This window comes from Saccopteryx bilineata, chromosome 3 (genome assembly GCF_036850765.1).
Source record: "Saccopteryx bilineata isolate mSacBil1 chromosome 3, mSacBil1_pri_phased_curated, whole genome shotgun sequence".
Lineage (NCBI taxonomy): Eukaryota > Metazoa > Chordata > Mammalia > Chiroptera > Emballonuridae > Saccopteryx > Saccopteryx bilineata.
The window spans coordinates 290,685,712-290,703,366 of record NC_089492.1 but is presented as its reverse complement, the minus strand read 5'-3'; the positions used below and the strand labels follow the sequence as shown (position 1 = coordinate 290,703,366).

Below are 17,655 nucleotides of genomic sequence, written 5' to 3'. Positions count from 1 at the left end.
GCATGCCATCCAGTTACCGTGGCAACACCATCTCGGCGGTCCAATCGGAGCCCACGGCCTGTCTCGGGCCTTTCCCAAGGTGGGGACCCGGACGAGCTGGGGATAAGGAGGGGCCTGCCTGGGCTCCGCCTGGGGTCGCCTGGGCTAGGCACAGCCCTGCGCGGGGAGTCGAGCCCCCGCGAGGCGGGGCGGAGAACGCAGCCGGGCCCGGACAGGGGGCTCGGGCTCCAGTTCGAGGGGCGGGGAAGCGGGTGACGTGAGCCCGGCCAGGCAGGCGGAGTTGGGACCCGTTCGGGGAGGCGGAGGACAGTGCGCGGAGAGGCAGACGAGCAGAGGGAGGCAACCCTGCGGTGGGCGCGGTGGGCGCGGGCGGCGGGGCCTCGGGATCCCCGCGCGCCTCCTCGGCGCCGCGCCGCCGCCGCGCGTCCCCACGCCCCGCGCTCCACGGCGCCCTCGCCCCGCGCGCCTCCCGTGCCCGCCTCCTGCCCGCCTCCGGCGCCGCGACCGTCTGCAGAACGAGCGCTCAGACGGAGCCCCCGGCCAACTTGAGCGCTGCCGACCGGCGAAGGAGCCCCCAGCAGAGCCCCCTGACTTGGGAGCGCGCGGAGACGACCCGCGTCCTCCCGCATCACCGCTCCCCCCCCCCCCCATCCCGGGACTGCGCCGCCCCCTCGGCGCGTGGCTCCGACTGGAGGCTAGAGACACGCACTGTTCGCGGCGGCGCTGCCTGGCCTCCGTCCTCTCTGCCCCGGAGGGCGAAGCCGCTGCTCCTCCGACCCTCGCTGCGCGGCCGCAGCACGGAAGTGTGCCCCTCCCGGGCGGCCGCCCCCTTCTCCGCGGGCTCGCCGCTGCCTTCGCCGAGTCTCTCCCAGAGGGGCCGTGAGCCCCGCACCCCGGCCGGAGGATGTGCGCCCCCGCGGGCCGCCCAGCCTGAGCCATGCTCCCCAACGGCGGCGGCGCGCCGGCCGGCATGGAGCCCCGCGCGGCCGCGCTCTGACTCGCTCTGCGCCCCGCGGCCGGCGGCAGGCGGCCGGCGGCGGACCGAGAGCCGGAGACAGGCTCCGCGGGACGGAAGCGAGCGGGATCGGGCGCCGCGCAGATGGCCAGGGCGAGCAAGGTCTGAGGCTTCGCTCCCCGAAACGTGACCATGTGGATTCAACAGCTTTTAGGACTCAGGTGAGCGACCCGGCCAGCGCCCGGGGTCGGGTGGGTGCGTGGGTGCCGGGCTGAGCGGAAGGGCGCTCTCCTCAGTGTTGCAAATAAAGAGACCCCTTCCCCGCTCTCCGTGAGCGGACTACGGGGTGCACCCGGAGCCGGGTCGGGGCGCCAGTCCGGAGCTCCTAGCCCAGCGGCTCGGCAGGGAGCGGCCCGCTCTTCTCTCCGTGCGTCCGGGGTCTGGGCAGGGTAGCCCGCGGCTCACGGCGTCAGCAGCGCAGTGTCCTGGCTGGCCGCCTCGGCGCGCCTCCTCCCCGGGGCCTGGAGCGAAGCGCCGGCCGCTGGGCGCGGCGGGCCGTGAACCCGGCGGGCCGTGGACCCGGGGAGGGGGCCGGAGCTGCTGGGGAAAGCCAGAGCTCCCCGCTCCGGGCGAGAGCTTGGCAGGCGGAGTTGAGTAAAGCAAAAACCAAACAGCTTCTCAACGCGTCTCTCCTCTTCCTCCGTGCTCCGTGGTCGAGCAGGCGCCTCCTGGGCTTCCAGCTGCCTATCCAGCTGTTTGCCGGTGACCTCCAGGCCCGACGGGTGCACGCAGCTGGCGGGCAGATGGGGCTGGAGACGCTGGGGTTCTGGGGGAGCGCGAGCGGGCCCCTGCCCCCATCCACATACTGAAACACCCACGGGAGCGCTCCGGGCCATGTCTGTGTCTCGGACTTCAGGGCGAACTGGAACGAGGTTTCCAGCCTGGAGCCCGTGATTTTTGGGGGTGGGTACCTAGGAAGACCTTTTTCCGCAAACTTTGCCCGTCTAGGCTGGCGCTCGGGCTTCAACCCCTGCCTAGGGCGGCTTAGGGCTCAGCACGGACACAGTTGTCCCCTTGAGGGGCAGAGTGCCTCAGAGCCGTCACCCTCCTGCTTGGGGCTGGGGCTGGGGGCTCCGCGGAGCTGGGCGTTTGGGTCCCAGGTTGCCACCGAGAGCCGGGAGGAGGTAGGCGGAGGTGGAGAGAGCCGGCGTGCGGTTCCTGAGTCCGTCCACTGGGATGCACTGCGCTCCCGCGTTGGGGAGGAAAGGGCCGGTGAAGCCCAGCCGGCTGCCTGAGCCGCCCCCACCGCCACCCGGTCAAAGGGGGCGGGGCGGAGTGAGCCCCAGGGAGGATCAAGTGCGCGTCCTGATTTTGAGAAATCCGGACGGGCGGAGCTCTGCAAGCATTTTCCAGCTACCCTTGATAGATGAGATGGTTCTCCACTCCTGGGGTAAAGACTGTTTACAACATCTAGAGGAAATTGTCCAATGTTATGATTGACCTTTTTTCTTTTTTTTTTTTTTCTGGAAAGCGACATTCCCTCTCCCAGAGGCTGGGTCTTTGCCGGCGTGGGCTTCCAAAGGTTAATGGCGAGGCGGCTGGGGTTTGTGGGCACTGGCCCGGGCCTGCATCTACCTATACGTGTGCTTGGACTAGATGAGGTTCTGGACGCAGACAAAATGGAGCAGAAGGCTTTGCCCGTGACCCTTCCAGGCACCTTACCCTCTGCCTTCGGGTCTCAGCCAGAACCCAGGGCCTTGGGAACGATCCGGTGCCCCCCCACAAGACCTCTGAGCACCTCCGGAACTGCTAGCTGCTAGGCCCTTGATTACTGACTGCTGGCAAGTTATATGAACCGACATTTTTTTTTCCTTTTGGTAACTAAGTTGCTAGATTGAGAGATGAGCACATTTTGACAAGGGGAGAGGAGAGTAAATACCAGGGCAAGAAGGCTCTCTGTGGGCTCAGAATCCACTAGTGCACTTCCTATAGAGTGCCCCTCCCCCCAGTGAGCTCTGCTTGGGGTTAGGAAATAGTTCGGCTGGTGATTTTGAAGTCTGACCTTTTGTTTTTTTCCCTTCTGTTAGCACAGGAGATTTTCTGCCAGTGGGTCTCTAAGGATGAACTGTCACCTGCTGGGGAGGAAGGCAGATAGGAGAGAGTCCTGTTGTGTGTTAGAGCAGTGGCCCGGGCCAGGAGAAGGGTCCTGTGTTCGAAGGGTCTGCGTGCCCTGCCTTATGCCGGGCACCAGTGGGCACAAGAGAGCCCTGCAGGGACTGGATGTTGGAGACCTGAAATGCACTTCTTTCTTGAAGTCAGGCCGTCACCTCTGCTTGGTCTGTGGCTCTCAGGTGAGCCCTGGGCCTCCTGCTGGCTGGCGTGCAGCCTGACTGTGACTGTGACTGTGACTGTGACGTGATGGGTAGACACCCGTCTGGGAGCCTAAGTAATGCAAGAGGACTCTGACTGTTACCTGAGTGAGGGGCTCTCAGCTCCGGCTTCTGAGACAAAGTCTGGGCTTGCTGTTCTGCTTCTGTTTTTGAGAGGAGATATGTTAAGGAGCCTCCTCTTCCTAGGAGGGGAAACATGCAGTCTTTTTTTAAAAAAAATTTTTTGAGCTGTTTTTGTGCCTTTTTTTGGTGGGGGTGGTTGTGGCCAAGCTCTGGCGACCCTTCCTTCCATCACCACAGATCCAGGTATCTCCTGAGGGTGGCCAGCTGCCGCCCCGCTGCCCTGATTGGAGCTGGACCTCACTGAGCACCAGGAGCAGCTGGGGTAGGGGGTGGGGGGTGCTTGCTCAGCAGGCAGCCCAGCTCTGAGTTAGGTTCCCTGGTGAGGCTGCACGTCCCTGTCTCCGCTGCTTTGGCCGGGGCTCTGCATGAGCCGGGCTTTCGTGGGGCGTCCTCAGTGGCTAGCCAAAGTTGTGGCTGCTTCCTAGGCCCTGTCCCCTTGAGTCGCTGTGTCTGTTCTCTTACCCTAAGGTTCCGCGTTGGCCCCTTCGGTCTGGGAGGCCCTGGGGTGTGGCTGTGATGGGGGGGGGCAGGGTGTGTGACCACATGATGTCACACGCTCTCCTTCCACGGGGGCACTTCGCAGTTCCCAGAGCACGCTGTGCCACATTTCAGCCTCGCCGCATGGACCCAGCGGGGCAGCTATCACCAGCCTTGCCCGTGATGTCCTCCAGCCGCTGGGGTTGTACGTGGGCATTAGAGGACAGCCAGATGCTCTGTCAACAGACCTGGCCCTCCTGGTGAATCCTGCTCACGCCTGTGTCCAGCGGCTGCTTCCGAATGTATTGCAGCTGGAATCCATGGAGCATCGTGGATGTGATTCTCATCAGGGGCAATGAGGCGGGGACGTGTCGCCATTTTAGGAGGCAGCTCAAATCCTTCTCCCACGTGGGCGCACCCCCTAACTCTCACACCGCCCCCAGCCCTGGGGGATCCACGGTCCGTGTGGAGGAGGGGGTGGCAGGATCCTCCCAGGCTGTTCCTTCTGTGGATTTATTTTAATCACCTGCTTCCTTTTCCTTCCGTGCATCCAGCTCACATACTGAGACAGCTCTGGGTCTCCCAGAGACTTCTGTCCGTCTTCTGGTCCCTAGGCAGGGGCCAGCTTGTTTCCTGCTGCTTCCTGCCTCCTCCTGGCTGCGTTCACCCTGTCCTGGCCCTGATGACCTGGGCACCGTCAAGGTGTTTGGCGGAAGTGGGCTGAGGACAGTGTGTCTCCATCCTTACCTGCCTCGGGCTCCTTGTGGGCAGACCACAGCGTGCCCGGAGCACGTGGATGAAGCCGCGCCTGGGGTCACGATGACCTGGGTGAATGCCAGACCCTGGCCGGACACGCCGGCACTGTGGAGCCTCCCAGAGCCCGGAGCCTCTATCTGGGGTTATGTAAGAGTCATCTGCCTTCCGTGTGCACCTGCCCAGTTTTCTTCAAAGGGTTACAAGTCAGTAGAGACCAAACTGATGTAAAGATTAGCTTGCGAAGCCAAATATATCCTTGATCTAGATTCTCCTGTCTGTAGTCTGGCTCGAGAGGGTTTCTCCTGCCTGATGCCAGTCAGACATGAGGGGGGAGAAAGGAGCAGGGCCTTGCTGGAGCCCACAGACCACATGGCCCCGACTGGACTCACTGCCTCTCAGACCCCTTCTAGGAATTCTAGAGCAGGTGAGTCAGGAGGCCGGGCGTGGGGACTGGCAGTTATGTAACTCAGAGGAGCTCTCGGTTAATAGAAAGTCAGAGGCTGCGGCATGCCTGTCAGAGGAGCTCTGGGGTCCCTCAGGTGGGGGCTCTGGCCCCCCTACTGTTCGTCCATGTCTGGGCTGGATCAGATCTGCCATCCGGAGAAGATCTGGCTGCTCCAACCCACTGGTTGGGGACAGCTCTCTGTACCCCAGCACTCAGCTGGGGACAGTACTGCTTCAGTGCCAGCCCTAGAGCCCCATACAGGAGAATGCAATGAGGTCTCTATCCCCGACCACTGCTGGAGGGGGTGGCAGGGATGAGGCAGCTGCCAAACTGCCTCCCAGAAGCCTTTGGGTGCGCTGAGGTAATTGGGACACCGAGGCCCTGGGACGTGGCTCCGGGATCTGTGCCTGGATCCAGGTTCTCTCTGTTTGGAAAGAGCCCTAGGAACAGTGAGAAGCCGGAAACCCACCACCCACCTGCGGGGTCCTCATAGTTGATAGACATTTCTAATAGGACCCAGAAAGAGCCGGGCTTGGAGGGCTGATTTGTTAGCACAGGACAGGGTCCTGCCGTGGGACCAACAGGGGACCAGGGGCAGGGGGTAGGGCTCGTGCTTCTATTTCCACTCAGTGTGTGCACTCTCCAAAAGGTATCACTTCATTGCTTTACCTCCTCCTGCCCAGAGAAAGGCTGGTGGCAGCCACGCTGGGTCCATCTGCGCTGTGACCTCCCCAGCCTGCCATTCCCTCTGCTTGTTCTGTCCACTCACTGGGACGTCCGCCAATTGTGGCACTTTCTCTCAGTGGCCAGCCAAGGAGGGTTGTCCTGGCAAGGCATGCTGCCTCTCTGCCCTCCCATTCCCCCCCTTCTCCAGCCCCGAGTGGGCAGTTGTCTGGGCTGTGCGGTTGCTGAGGAAAGTCATGCTCAGCCATGTGTGACCTCGGGGACAGTAGTGCCAGGACATTGGAGCTGGCCGTGTGTGTGTTTGCTGGGGGGTCTCAGGACCCTGCATGTAGGTATCAGCTTTGCAGTGGAGAGAAGCCCTGGTCCCTGAGCGGGGACTGCATCTCACACTTCACCCCCCCCCCCACTTATGAAGAGTACCTGGGGCGTAGTGGACACCCACGATATGTCTGTGATGAGTACGTGTGTCTGCATGGCCCTGTGCCCTTGCTTTACCAAGTCTTGTCCTTGTGGTCACTCGTCCCTCGTTTCATGCTGAGACGTAGGGAAGGAATGCCCAGCTAGGGCTAGTCTTAAGCAGAGGCCCTGTTCAGACTCAGATAGATAGATCACTTCTTCAACCTGGTGGTTTTCCTGGTACTCACAATTCCACCATTAGAGATTCATTCCTTTGGCTTGAGGGTTATCATTGGAACGCAGACATGTTCAGGAAAAATGATGCAGTTGAACCCTTTGAGTCGTTATGAGTTCAGTAGGAGCTAGAGCACCCAATGTTTAAGTGTCTTGAAGGAAAGGTGGGCGTAACTGGGGAGAGAACGTGAAGGCAGGAGGCACACGTCTGTCAGTGGGATGGGGGGAGCCAGGATACCACCAGGGGAGAACAGGCACACTTGGGGGGGGGGCTTGGGGCCAATGGTAGACTTACTGGCCTTACAGTGACGCTGAGATCTCCCCTCCTCCTTGGCTTTCTTGGGGATTGAGACTTAATGAGGACCAGGTCACGGTTAGCTAGAGACAAAGCCCACGTATTTGAAAGAGGAGAGTAAAGGATTTGTAGTGTGGGATGATTCCACAGTTGGGGAGTTCTGTCTAAGTTGCGTGGTGACCGCTTTGAGCTCTGAGAAAGCTCCCACTCTACCTCCCCTGACTCAGGTCGGCCAGGCTCCATCGGTTCCTTCTCAGACCCCGAGAGGAGGCAGACTGACGGGTGTGGGGGCGACTGAATCGCAAGCAGACCACGTGGCTCCTCTTGGCCCAGACAGTCCATTGGCGCAACTTCCTCCCGTGGACGTGTGCCGGCTGTGCTGCAAGTTCCAGTGGACAGACGGGGAAGGGGTCATTTAAACGCCAGGGGCTTCAGGAGCAAGCGCTCAGTGGTGGACCTCCAGCGTCTGGGGCCCCGCAGGGCATTTTCGGGACCCCTTTCCTGGGATCCGCGGTTTAGGTTGCAGGAAGGGAAGGTCCCAGTGGGGACGTTCCGGCGGCCCCAGGGAAGCGCGGTGGAGAAACCAACGCTCTCAGATCGGTTTATGAAGCTGACATCACCCTGAAGTCAAAACCAAACCAAGATCGTCCGAAGAGAGAAACCTGGAAGCCAGTATCACTTGTGAAAATGGACCCCCCGACCAAATCCTTAAAAATAATCTTTTCCCCATTGATTTGAGAGAGAGCAAGAGAGGAAGGGAGAGAGAGAGAGAGAGAGAGAGAGAGAGAGAGAAAAGAAGAAAGAGAGACAGACAGACAGAGAGAGAGAGAGAGAAGCATCTACTCGTTGTTCCATTGGGTTGTCCCATTTAGTTGTGCACTCATTGGTTGCTTCTCTTATGTGCCCTGACCGGATTCACACCTGTGTGTGACCTCTGTGTGCTGGATGACACTTTATTCACTGAGTCACCTGGCCAGCCCCCCCCCCCCAAATTCTTAAGAAAATATTAGCGAGTACACTTCGGCTGTATGTAAAAAGAAGCATATGCCGTGGTCGAGTGGGCTTTCTTCTACGAAGGCAAAAATGATACACTATTTGAAAATCAGTCAACGCCATCTACCATAGCAAAAGGCTGCCGGTGAAAAAGCACACGACTGTGCGTGTCTGGTAAATTCAACACCCATCCGTGAGGACTCTCAGAAATATCGGAATGGAGGTGCCACCTACTCAACTTTGAAAAGGATGTCCACCGAAGCCTTCGACCGACCCAGATGTTGTGCTGAGAAACTGGAAGCTCTCTTCTGAGACCGGGCACGGGGCCAGGATGGGCCCTCGGACTCACTGCGGTCACTCAGGACCCTCCTGTCATTTTCAACCACTGAGATAACAGGCAGGAAAGGAAAGGAAAGACCTGAGAAAGGAAGAGAAAACCTGTCTGGGTTTGCTGACATGGGCCCGTGATATGACTATTCACATGGAACATCTCACGTTATCTGTATAAAGCCCCAGAACTACTAACCCGTGAGTTCAACAAGGTCGCAGGATACAAGATAAATGTACAAGGATACATTTTATTTATTTATTTATATTTGTGTGTCTCTACCAACAATGAACACATGGAGGCCGCAAGGAAACATTTTGGTATAAATGTAACAAAATACGTTATGCCGACAATGTGTATGGTGAGGATTTTGAAATCAAGGCAACAAAACACTTTATGCTCACAATGTATGGTGAGGATTTTGGAATAAATGCAAACAAAACACGTTATGCCGACAACGTGTGTGGTGAGGATACCCAGACCGATGAGAGACATCTAGGCGGTCGGAATAAAGTGAGCAGCCAGCTGTACCTTGTTCACAGAGGAGAAGGTTCAACGCAGTTAAGGTTGCCGGTTCTCCTCAAACTGATGGAGCGGTTTGACACTTTTTAAAAGTCCCAGCGATGTATTTGCGCCCATAGATGAGATTATTTTTAAAATTGATATAAAAAGAAACTAGAATGGCTAAAAACAGCTTAAAAAAAAAGAAAAAGAAAGAATTCTCACAGGAGAGGCATCAGTCTCTCTCAGCACAAGACTTATTCTATAGCTATGGTAATTAAGATGGGATGGTGTCCACGTAAGGACGGACGCGTAGATCAATGACATGGAACAGAGAATCCAGAAATCGTCTCCCACAAATATGCCCCGCAGAGTTTTGGCAGAGGTGCCAATTCAGGGGAGGACAGATAGCCTTCTCGAAAAACGGTCTTGGAAAGACGGGAGATCCAAATTCACAGCGAAGAAAAAAAGAGGAACTTCAACCTAAGTCTCGCACCTGATAGAAAATTAACTCAAACTGCATTACAGAATGAAATGTACAATGTCAAACAGTCACACTCTTAGGAGAAAAAAAATAAGAGGAACGTTTTCAAGATACGAGACGAGGCAAAGAATTCTTACACGTGACAGTCAAATGAGAATTCTTTGAAAGAAAAAAACCCATAAAGTCGACCTCATCGAAAATTTAAAATTTGCTCTTTGAAAGACTTTTTTTTTTTTTTTAAAGAGAATAGAAAGACAAGCTACAGGGTGAGAGAGCATGTTTGCAGAATACCTGTTGGACATTGAGCTCGTATCTAAAATGCATAAAGACCTCTCCAAGCTCAACAGTCAAAACGAGGTAGTCAACCCTCCATATTAGCTTTAAAAAAAAATTGAGCAGTCTAGTTAGAAACAGGTAAAAGCCTCGAAGGGACATTTCACCAAAGAGGATATTTAGACGAAAAAACAAAAGGCATGTGGAGAGGTGTTGAACGCCAGGAACTATTAAAGAAATGCAGGTTCAGACCACAGTGAGACGTGACTCTCCACCCATCTGAATGGCGGAAATATTCAGTACAAAACAACGACAACACCCGGTGCCTGCCAGGATGTGCCGGAGCTGGCGCGCACACGGCTGGCGGCGGGAGAGACGCTCCCGCCGACCTGGACAGCAGTTGGGGAGTTCCTCATGACACGGAAAGGGCAGCTGCCACGCTGTGGACGGTTTTCTTTTTGGGCGTTTATTCCAGAGATAGGAAACTTATGTCCACATGCAGACCTGTCCGCGAATGTTTATGGCAGAACCTTCTTTGTCATGGTCCCACGTTGGAAGCAACCCAGCTGCCCTTCAGGGGGTTGAGTGGTGGGACACAGGGCACAGTCACACCGTGGGACACTCAGTGCCCAGCAGCAGTGTCCTGCTGGTGTCATCATGAGCATGTGTGCAAGATGTCACGCATCCTGGGGTTGGCGGGTGAAGGGTGCATAAGACCCTTCTGGGTTACAGTTCCTAGCACTTGTGAATCTACAATAAAAAAAATTTAACCTTAAGAAAACAAACTAATATTTTTAGTTCTTTGACAGAGAATAGCACCTGGTTGTGTTTTGAGTGCGTGCGTGTGTGTGTTTGTGTGTGCATCCTCTCTAGGGACCGTGCACTGGGGATTAATGGCCATGACGAGGGATGTGGGAATGGGGAGGGGGCTGTAACAAGAGCTCGACGAGCTTTGCCATGTTGGGATTCTGCCCCGTTTAGGATGCAACATACCGCAAGCCTCCGAATGCGCGTGGCGCTGCTAATGTTGTGAAATCCATCATCGGTGACAGTAATAAACGACCCAGAGCATAATTATTGGATAAGAAGAGCTGTCCAGATCCTCACATAAATCAGGTCAGCTCTGAAAATAGAGCAGCCTTTTTTTTTGGGACCAGCCCCACTTTCCTCCCCTGGCACGTTGGGCGGCTTCCGGACCACGCTCTGAGGATGCCGGGTCAGACAGAGAAACGGTGGGCTTCCCTCTTCTGCATCAGGAAGACAGGGGCTCCACATTTGTGAAGCAGGATGTTAGTTTGTGGTCTCTGCTGTTTTCATTTCGGTCTTTGTGACCAGAGGGCGTGTGCGTGTGTGTGCTGTGTGTGAGCGTCCACATGCACACACGCCATCCAAATGCTTGCTGGATGAAGCTGGGCGATGATGAGTTGGGAAGCTCTGTGTTGGGTTTGGCTCTGAGCGTCTGAGACTCCGTGAACTAGACCCATTCATTCCTCCTCTTTCCCCTCCCTCTGATGTCCAGTGAGGAGGCACTGGAGTCCACTGGACCTTTCTGCAGTGTAGACTGTGCTAAGTGACCCTACCCATGTACATCTTCTCAGTTCATCCCCAGGGTTGTCATTGCAACCCTGCAAAGTGGGTGTCGTTGCTCTCATTTGACAAAAGAGCATGCTGAAGCTCAGAGAGGTGAAGTCATTTGTTTGAGGTCACACAGCTAGTTAGTGGGTGAGCTGGGATTTGGACCCAGGTTTCATGGACTGCAAGGTCCATTCATACTGTTTTCACTGTCCCTTGTGGCTCCTGTCCTTTATGTAAACTTTCCATCTCACTCCCTTAAGTTACATACTGCCTTTTTGGGATTAAAAGGAAAAAAAAACAGAACAAAACAAAACTCGAAGGACCCAGAGGCTGTGACGTCAGGTCAGCACTTTGTACCCCCTCCCCCATATCCAGCAGATGCTGAATCTGTAGGTCCTTCAGACATCTGCGGTTTTAAAGTAAAGGGTTGATCGCCTCAACGAGAGATGATTTGGCAGCCAAGAATTAACGCAACGTCACAAAGGGAGGAAAACATCCTTGTGACACAGATACTGTTATTCAGTCTATTTAATAATTAAAAATAGATATGTCACTAATTCCAAGGGGCCCTCTGGGGCGCTCCTGTGAAATTAAACGGTGGGAATGAATGAATGGTCACATTGAGAAAGTCGGGGTTGGCAGAGCTTAGACGTCTGGGTGAAAGGGACACCCACCACGTGTGAGTGTGAGCTATCGTGCGTGTTTATTGAGCTAGCATGCATCTACTGTCGTGCTCACCCATTTTCAGTGTGCAATTCGGTGACATTTGGCGGCTGTACTACTGTCCACACTTAGGACATATCCATCACCCCGGTGAGAGCCCTCGTGGGGCGGACGGTCAGCCCCCATGTCTGCGCGCAGCCTCCTGCAGCCACTAAGCTGGGCTCTGTCTCATTGCCTTGCCTCTTTGGGCATTTCCTGTCGCTCACACGTGATGTTGTTTTTCGGTCTGGTTTGCCTCACGGAGCGTGCTGTCCTTGAGGACCACCTACGTCACAGTGAGGTCCTTTTTTCCAAATCCTTTCCTGGACGTGCCACCGCCAGCGTGTCCACCCACCTGTTGAGGGAGGGGCATGCGGCTGCTTTTTCCATTGCAGCTCGTATGAGTCAGGGTGCCGTCTGTGAACATTCAGGCACGAGGTGTGTTGTGGGCACGTCATTTGCGTATCTCTCGCTGCAGGTGTCAGTGCTCTGGGGTCACCAGAAGCCCCTGGGTTATGAGCTCCAGGTTTGGTTGGGTTCCTTCTCTTCATGGCAGAGAGGTGAGCTGACTCTGCATAGCTTTGTCTACCTGTGCATTTGTCAGGTGATAAACATTCGTGGAAGGTCAAGTGGGTCCCCCACAGCGTGCTCCTCTCGTGAGATGAATCCAGTTAGGTTGCTCCACATTCTGCCTTGGCATGGGGGGGTGCTGGAGGGGAGTGTGTGGACCCAGGAGAGGACAGAGGACAGGCTCCTCGCTGGCCTGGGTGTGGTTCCCACTCTGGAGGACGGAGCGTGCGGGCTGGGGCTGCGAGCAGGGGGTTGGCAGTGGTCCTGCGATACCCCCCGCCACCCAGCCGTCTGGAGTTACTAGGCAGCTGTGCTGACCTCAGAGCGAGTGTTTTCTTCCAGCGGGACAGCAGTGCCACTTCAGGGATGTCCACCCATGCAGCCAAGAGCTGCAGGGCATCATTTTAGGGAGAGGGACAGAGCTGGGTCCATAGGCACAGGGCAGTGCTTGCAGGAAGCTTCCTGGGAGAGAGGTTTTCTGTGTGTTGGACGCCGCAGCGCAAGGGGCTGTTTCCTCCACTGCGCTGTGTTGTTTCCAGGTGGGGGCGGTGCCTCAGAGAGCTGGGGACTCGGAAGAACCTGATCACATCCTTCTAGGCTGGCCCCATGTGTGTGGACGAGAGGCACAGCCCAACCGGCCTTTGGGGGGGCCTTGGCTCTCAGATGCAACCTTATCCTTTGGTGTCAGGAGCAGGGCTCCCCAGACCTCGGGGCAGGGAAGTGTCTCCTCTCTGGGGCCCTGTGCTGGCTCTGTGGTACTTCCTGCCTTGAGCTCTGTGTTGAGAAGGATTCCGAGTTCTCCCTGTGACTGAGACAGGGAACACTGCCTAAAGGTGGTTCGTTACACCTGCCGTGGGCATAGGATGGGAGAACACGGTTACCCGAGTGTCACAGATGTCCCTTCCTCCTGAGAGGACTGAAGGTGGAGCTTGTCGGCAGTCGGGTTGCACAACCTCATGAGGTGTATACGTCACATGTCCATGCTCACTCTATCCCAGGCTCCATTCTAAGCACTTGACAGATCTTAACTCGTCGTTACAATATTGCTGTGATGTAGGCATTTAATTATCTCCTGTTTCCAGGGGAGGCACAGAGAGGTTGAGTGGCTTGCCCAAGGTCACACAGCAAGGAAATGGCAGAGCTGAAACTCATACCCAGGCACTGTGGCTCCAGTGTCTGTCTCCTGAGCACCCCTCCTGTTCTTCCCAGTCTAGGAACAGGTGAGTTCGGGATGTACTTAAGAGATGCCACGTCCACCAGGCCTAGGCAGGCAGCAAAACATGGAGTCAGAGGCTGGCATCTGGGCTAGCTTCCTTCCTACCTGGCCCATGTGGGATACTCGTGGATGCCCCCCAGTACGGAGGTAGAAAGGGCGCTTCCCGGTTTTCAGGGGGTTCCAAGCCTGCTAGGAGAGCGATGACCGTGGAGTGTCCATGTGACCACAGAAGCCTGTCCATGTGGTTGGAGCCCCGCCTGAGGACCAGCCGGGCAGCCGCAGAGGAAGAACGGCACCCAGGGTCAGAGGCAGGACCCTCCTGCAGGGGTGGGCCGAGACAGCTCCAGGGTATCCCCGGGAGGTAACCGGAAGTTTTGGAGACAGGCCAGGCCAAGTTCACGGCTGTCTGGGTGACGTTCCACTTGGCTCCGGCATCTAAATGATCTAGCTCACCTCTGGCTTGGGTCCCATGACCGCCCTCCCGGACTGATGGCCACTGTGATCAAAAGTCAGTGTTCTGGCCCTGGCCAGTTGGCTCAGCAGTAGAGCATCGGCCTGGCGTGCGGGGGACCCGGGTTTGATTCCCGGCCAGGGCACATAGGAGAAGCGCCCATTTGCTTCTCCACCCCCCCTTCCTCTCTGTCTCTCTCTTCCCCTCCCGCAGCCAAGGCTCCATTGGAGCAAAGATGGCCCGGGCGCTGGGGATGGCTCCTTGGCCTCTGCCCCAGGCGCTGGAGTGGCTCTGGTTGCGCAGAGCGACGCCCCGGAGGGGCAGAGCATCGCCCCCTGGAGGGCAGAGCATCGCCCCTGGTGGGCGTGCCGGGTGGATCCCGTTTGGGCGCATGCGGGAGTCTGTCTAACTGTCTCTCCCCATTTCCAGCTTCAGAAAAAAAAAAAAGAAAGTCAGTGTTCTACCATGGAATCAGTCTCCCAAACTGTCAGCCAGCCTGGGTGAGGGGGGAGGCAGTTCCCCGGGCACCCCGTGGACTTTGTTAGCGTGTGGGCACTGTTTGTGGAAGGTGATGTTTCTGTAAAAGAGCCAGTTCCCAGGCAGGGGCATTCTGTTTTGTGTTTTGCCATGAACCTGCCGGAACCGTGGGGTCCACCGCCCATGACAAAGGCCTCAACATCAGCCTTGGTCCCGCTGAGTTCCAACCACACTCTGGGACTCGCCAGGGGGTCCCTTACAATCCGGAGGGAAGGACCCCCCTCGGGGCCCGCCTCCCTCATGGTGCCCGCCCCCTCCTTTTTCTAAAGAGAACATTCAGGGCCATGCCCACATGCTGAAGGAAGCTATGCTTCCCGCCCCCCACCTCTGCGGGCTTTCTTGGAAGGCACTGGTTCCTTAGGGAGCCCGTTCTGCCAGACAAGAGTCAGCACATTTGTTTGTGTGACCCGCGTTGCACAGTCCCAAGAAATGTGGATGGAGCGTTCCCCTGAAGCTCCAGGCTCAGGTGCCGTGGCCTCACGCCCCTCGTGGGTTTGCAGGCGCTTGCGGTCTCTTACCCGGAGCCCAGCACTGGGCCAGTTTACTGCCCGTTCCTCCCCAGTGGTCTCAGTGCTCATGCTCCGGTCTCCTCCTTCACTCAGCGTTTTCAGGCTAATTTGATTCTCTTCGCCGAGGCATGATGCCCCAGAAAACCTGAGAGGTGGCTCACGTGCGGCCATCTGCTGTCCAGGTTCTCCCGCCTGGGGTCCCTGGCTGGGTCCGGGATGCAGTTGGGTGGCACTGACCACCCGGGTGGTGCCCCAAGGGACAGCTGATCCAGGACCGCAGCTCTTGGCCTTCGGGCCAAGGAAGAGTCCCCACTGCGGGCTCCCATCAGCAGGCATGTTGGTGTACCTACTGCGCGCGGGCGCTGAGCTCCGTGTGGACACAGGGGAAGCCTCCCCGGTTCTGCAGAAACCTTTATGCGGAGCCGTAGCCGAGGCCCGGATGGCATTGCAGGAGCCGAGGGGAAGAAGCCGGCAGCCATACCTGGTGCAGTTGGGAAGGCTTTCTGGAGGAAGGGGCAGCAACCCCCATCTGGTGGGACCCATGGGAGGAAGGCAGGTGTGCCCAAGAAGGAAGGTGCATTTGGGCTGAGGCAGCAGGGGCCTGCCGCTTACTAGCACTGACGGTGTACCCGCTTCACAGAAGGGGACGCGGAGGCACCTAGCACTTCGATCACTTGCTGAAGACCCCTCCCCCAGGCCTCTGTCCCTGGGAGGAGCCGGGTGTGAGGAGTGGGCAGAGCAGGTCCATGGGACCCCTTTCTCCCTTGTGGGAGAGGAAGGCGTGGGGGTAGCAGGAGAGAGGAGCCTGGAAAGGTCAGCAGGACCAGCGTGTGGGGGCCTCGGACGCCAAGTCCTGGCTGAGAAACGCTGCCGGTTCTGGGGAAGCCCTGAGACCTCCTCCTGCGTGTTCAGCTACAACATGGACCCTGGGCACTGCGGTGGGGAGAGGAGGGGGCTGCTGAGAGTCGGGGCAGCCAGCAGACCTGGCGGAGCCACCCGGGGCAGAGCCTGTAAGCTGACAGGTCAGGCAGTCGGGTGCTGGCCCCGTGGAGGACGGTCAGACAGACAGGCAGGCAGGCAGGAGGAGGTCTGGGCGGAAACCCTGGGAAACCCCAGGTGTCAGGAGGAGCTCAGGAGCGTGCCCGCAGTTGGCTGTCCTGCGGCCGTCTGGTCTGTTTTCACTCACCATTCCTCCTGGGAGAACGATGGCCCAGGACCACGCGGGGACAGCGCACAGCCTGTTCCGCCACCTCGACTCTCTTTGTGTCCCCTTTCTACCTCTTCTCAGCCCTCAGAGCCCCGCCCCCACCAGGTCCCCGAGCCCCTCTGAGCCCTTAGAGAAGCCCCCCCCGGAAGATGCTCCTCACCTGCCCACGTGACACATTTATATTTGGGGATAAGCCCCTGGAGATGAGAGGCAATAATCCAACAGCACCGAAATTCCCAGTGGCTGGGGGCGGGGGAGGGGAGGCGACTTTAGGGGACTTGATTTTCTCTCCAAAGAATGTCATTATGGTCGCTGCCCCCTTTGTCCACGTATGGCTCCAAACCTGCGTGGCTGTAAAGCTAATATCCCTTTAAAGTTGCAGAGAGAGAGAACTGTTGCTCGTGCATGTGTCTGTGTGTGTGCGTGTGTCTGTGTGTCTGCATGTGTCTGTGTGCCGTGGGGGTAGGGGGCAGTGGGTGTAAGGCATCAGTGGTCTTGAAAATCAGCAATTAATAAATTTTGGCCCTGACATCCATCATCTGTCAAGCAGTTCAAACACTTTAATTAACAGACTCTTAACAGCTCTTCCAGGTCAGGAAATATCGTTAGCCTTATTTCACAGATGGGTAAACTGAGGCAGGGCCGGGTGAAGCAATTTGTCGGAGGTCATGCCAAGTCAGCGGCGTGGCCCCCGCGGACTCCTAGAGGAACGTCCCGAGACTTGGGCAGCCGCGCCGTCCTGCCCCAGCCCCGGGCGGGCGGGGGGCCCCCAGAGAGCCCGGCTGCCTCCTTTCCTTGTTCTGCCTGTTGTGTGACCCTGGACCGGGGGCTCCCGCCCGGGAGTGTGACCCAGGCTGATGTCCACAGGCAGAGCCTTTTTTAATTGTCTCCCACTCGTTTTTGGTGAGAGGCCGACGTCAAGGAGGCTCCGAGGGACGCTGGGAAGGGTGGGCTCCGCAGCGCCCGCCCCCCACAGTCTCCCTCGGGCCCTGGCATCCTTCGGGACCCTGTCTCATACAGGAGTCCTGGGATCTTATAGAGTCACAGGCCGGTAAGATTTATGGGAGTGGCCCCAGGACCCATCTGGGTTTCATAGGAGGGACCCTGACTCGATCAAAAAAACTGTCCCGTGGAGGTACAACGCACCAAACATAAAATGAACCTGAGCGGAGCGTCCACCTCAGCGGCGTTTAGCAGGTACGTGCTGTGCAGGCTCTCTCCACGAGCTAGTCCCGTGACATTTTTATCTTTCAGAAGGAAACCGGGTCTGTCAGCCGTCACTCTCCATCCCTGCCCCTTCTCATCCCCCTGGCAACCACCCGTCCGCCTTCCGTCTCCATGGAGTTGCTTATCCTGAGGAGTTCACACGGATGAAACCCGTGCAGTGTGACCTCTCCTGCCTGGCCCCTCCCACTCAGCGGCGTGTGCTCCGAGGGTCGTCCCCGCTGTGGCACGCATCGGTGCTCTGTTCCTCTTTATGGCCAAATAATATTCCACCACACGTCCATTGGGGGACACGTACGGGGGGCTTTCCCTGCTGGCTGTTGTGCACAG

At 57.4% G+C, this 17,655-nt stretch overlaps 1 protein-coding gene across 1 annotated transcript in view; it reads left to right on the top strand.

Moving 5' to 3' along the window:
• Window positions 1-412: 412 nt before the first annotated feature.
• The window catches only part of AJAP1 (adherens junctions associated protein 1), a 96,811-nt gene continuing 79,568 nt past the window's right edge, over window positions 413-17,655 (top strand). Inside the window, exon 1 of the mRNA XM_066265187.1 lies at window positions 413-1,176. Within this exon, the coding sequence (XP_066121284.1) occupies window positions 1,148-1,176 (29 nt within the window). The 5' untranslated portion in view covers window positions 413-1,147. The remainder of the gene's footprint in view (window positions 1,177-17,655) is intronic.